Below are 1,634 nucleotides of genomic sequence, written 5' to 3'. Positions count from 1 at the left end.
CCCTGATTGGCTTCTGGGAAATGTTCATCGAAGAAAAATAATGTGACGAACCATGCATGGAAATCCGCTCAGACTTGCCAAAAATGTAAAAATTATGAAACTGCGAAGCAGAAGATTTTATTCATGGGGAAAAGAAAAATATTGTCAAAACCTCCAAGGAATTCCATGGCCAAAAATAAAACCTCGAGCTTGCAAAGTACATGAAGAAGAAGGCGTAATAAGGTAATAATAATAAATGCGGTGACAAGGGGCGGGCCAAACTGTTCAGGAACTGTCAATGCCCATGCTCGCAGAAACAAAGCATCGCCTGAAACCAAGAGGGATTATTGGTACCTCGGAAAACGACGCTGGGAAGCAAAAAAAGAAAGAAAAGAAAGAAAAAGACCAAAATCAAAAACGTAAATAAAGCCAAAATGAAAAACACCATAAAGTTAACAAAGTAACCTATGATTGACCATTTACCATCCAAGCATTGCAAAATTTTCTTCATGCCAGTATCTCTAAATATGCTGTCGTTAAAATGAAAACGGGCTCGTTTGCCCGAAATGAAAAGGGTGCGGAAGCTGGAACATAGAAAGTCGGAATCCAGTTACATTCGTAGAGTGATACATGGAACAGAGCATTGCCGACGTACCCGCCAGTTGAAAATGGATATTAAAATTATCCCGTAATTCAATAGTTTCCTATAGGCAAGTATATCGAGTGGACAAGGAGTTAACGAAATGTCGAGTTGGCTCTGCTCTCAGGACACAGCATGGTATGTAGCATTGATAGCCAGCCCCGACCAAACAGAAAAGAGAATGTGGGATGGGAGGGTCGCGGGTAGTATGGCACCCTGTGAGGAACATATGTTTGCCGAAAGACTTTCACTTCCCAACTTGACATTATCGACTATCAATCAGCAGCATCAGAATGATGAGGGTGAGGAAACATTGGAAGTCGTGGTGAGACGGGGTCCTTAAAAGCTGGATTAATCGGTAATTCCGATTGGAAAATGTCATCAGAGTGGCCAGTTGCACAACTTAATGGCCTTGAAATTCCTTTTGGGTTAGAAAGGAAAAACGGCTCCAGGGATACCAATTGAGAATTCGATCCATCCTTGGACTCCCTGGAGAAAAGGGAAGTTTTATGTGACGTTTTTAAAATGGTATTATTATTAGCTGGGTTAATTGGCAATTCCGAGAGAAAAAGGTCCTCTATTCGACAGCTATGTTGTAAAGTAGATTCTGTTTGAACAAACGGAGTGATTGACCTTGAAGGGATGGAGGTACCAACATCCTGAATGGCTTTGGAACGAAATAAATGGACATCCTGTTGTTTTAGTTCAAAATGTAAGGCCTTGAAAGCCGGGTTAATTGGTAGCTTTGACGAAAAGAGAAGATCATCTTGCCTCCCCGATTCAGAAACGTATTTGCCAGTGGGTTTTATTGACAGCTCCTTTGACTCAAAACGCACGTCATCCCGCTGTCCGGGATCAGAGAGGTCTTTTAGAGCAGGGTTAATCGGCAATATCGATAAGTGCAAGCTTTCACAACGCTCACTTTGGGTATCCTGCTGCCTGGAGGAGGCCATTGAGGAATCCGTGGAAGTTAATTTTTGTGGAATTTGAGGGCTCAAATTCGGGCTTGAATACT

General features: G+C 42.2%; 1 protein-coding gene across 1 annotated transcript in view; it reads right to left on the bottom strand.

Moving 5' to 3' along the window:
• Positions 1-1,000: 1,000 nt before the first annotated feature.
• The window catches only part of HCAG_07171 (predicted protein), a gene marked incomplete at both ends in the record, with an annotated part of 3,042 nt that continues 2,408 nt past the window's right edge, over positions 1,001-1,634 (bottom strand). Inside the window, 2 exons of the mRNA XM_001537699.1 lie at positions 1,001-1,030; positions 1,276-1,558. Of these exons, the coding sequence (XP_001537749.1) occupies positions 1,001-1,030; positions 1,276-1,558 (313 nt within the window). The remainder of the gene's footprint in view (positions 1,031-1,275; positions 1,559-1,634) is intronic.

The sequence above is a fragment of the Histoplasma capsulatum genome, genomic scaffold (genome assembly GCF_000149585.1).
Source record: "Histoplasma capsulatum NAm1 scaffold_8 genomic scaffold, whole genome shotgun sequence".
Lineage (NCBI taxonomy): Eukaryota > Fungi > Ascomycota > Eurotiomycetes > Onygenales > Ajellomycetaceae > Histoplasma > Histoplasma mississippiense.
The sequence above is the reverse complement of the archived record's forward strand: the minus strand, read 5'-3'. Positions and strand labels throughout refer to the sequence as shown.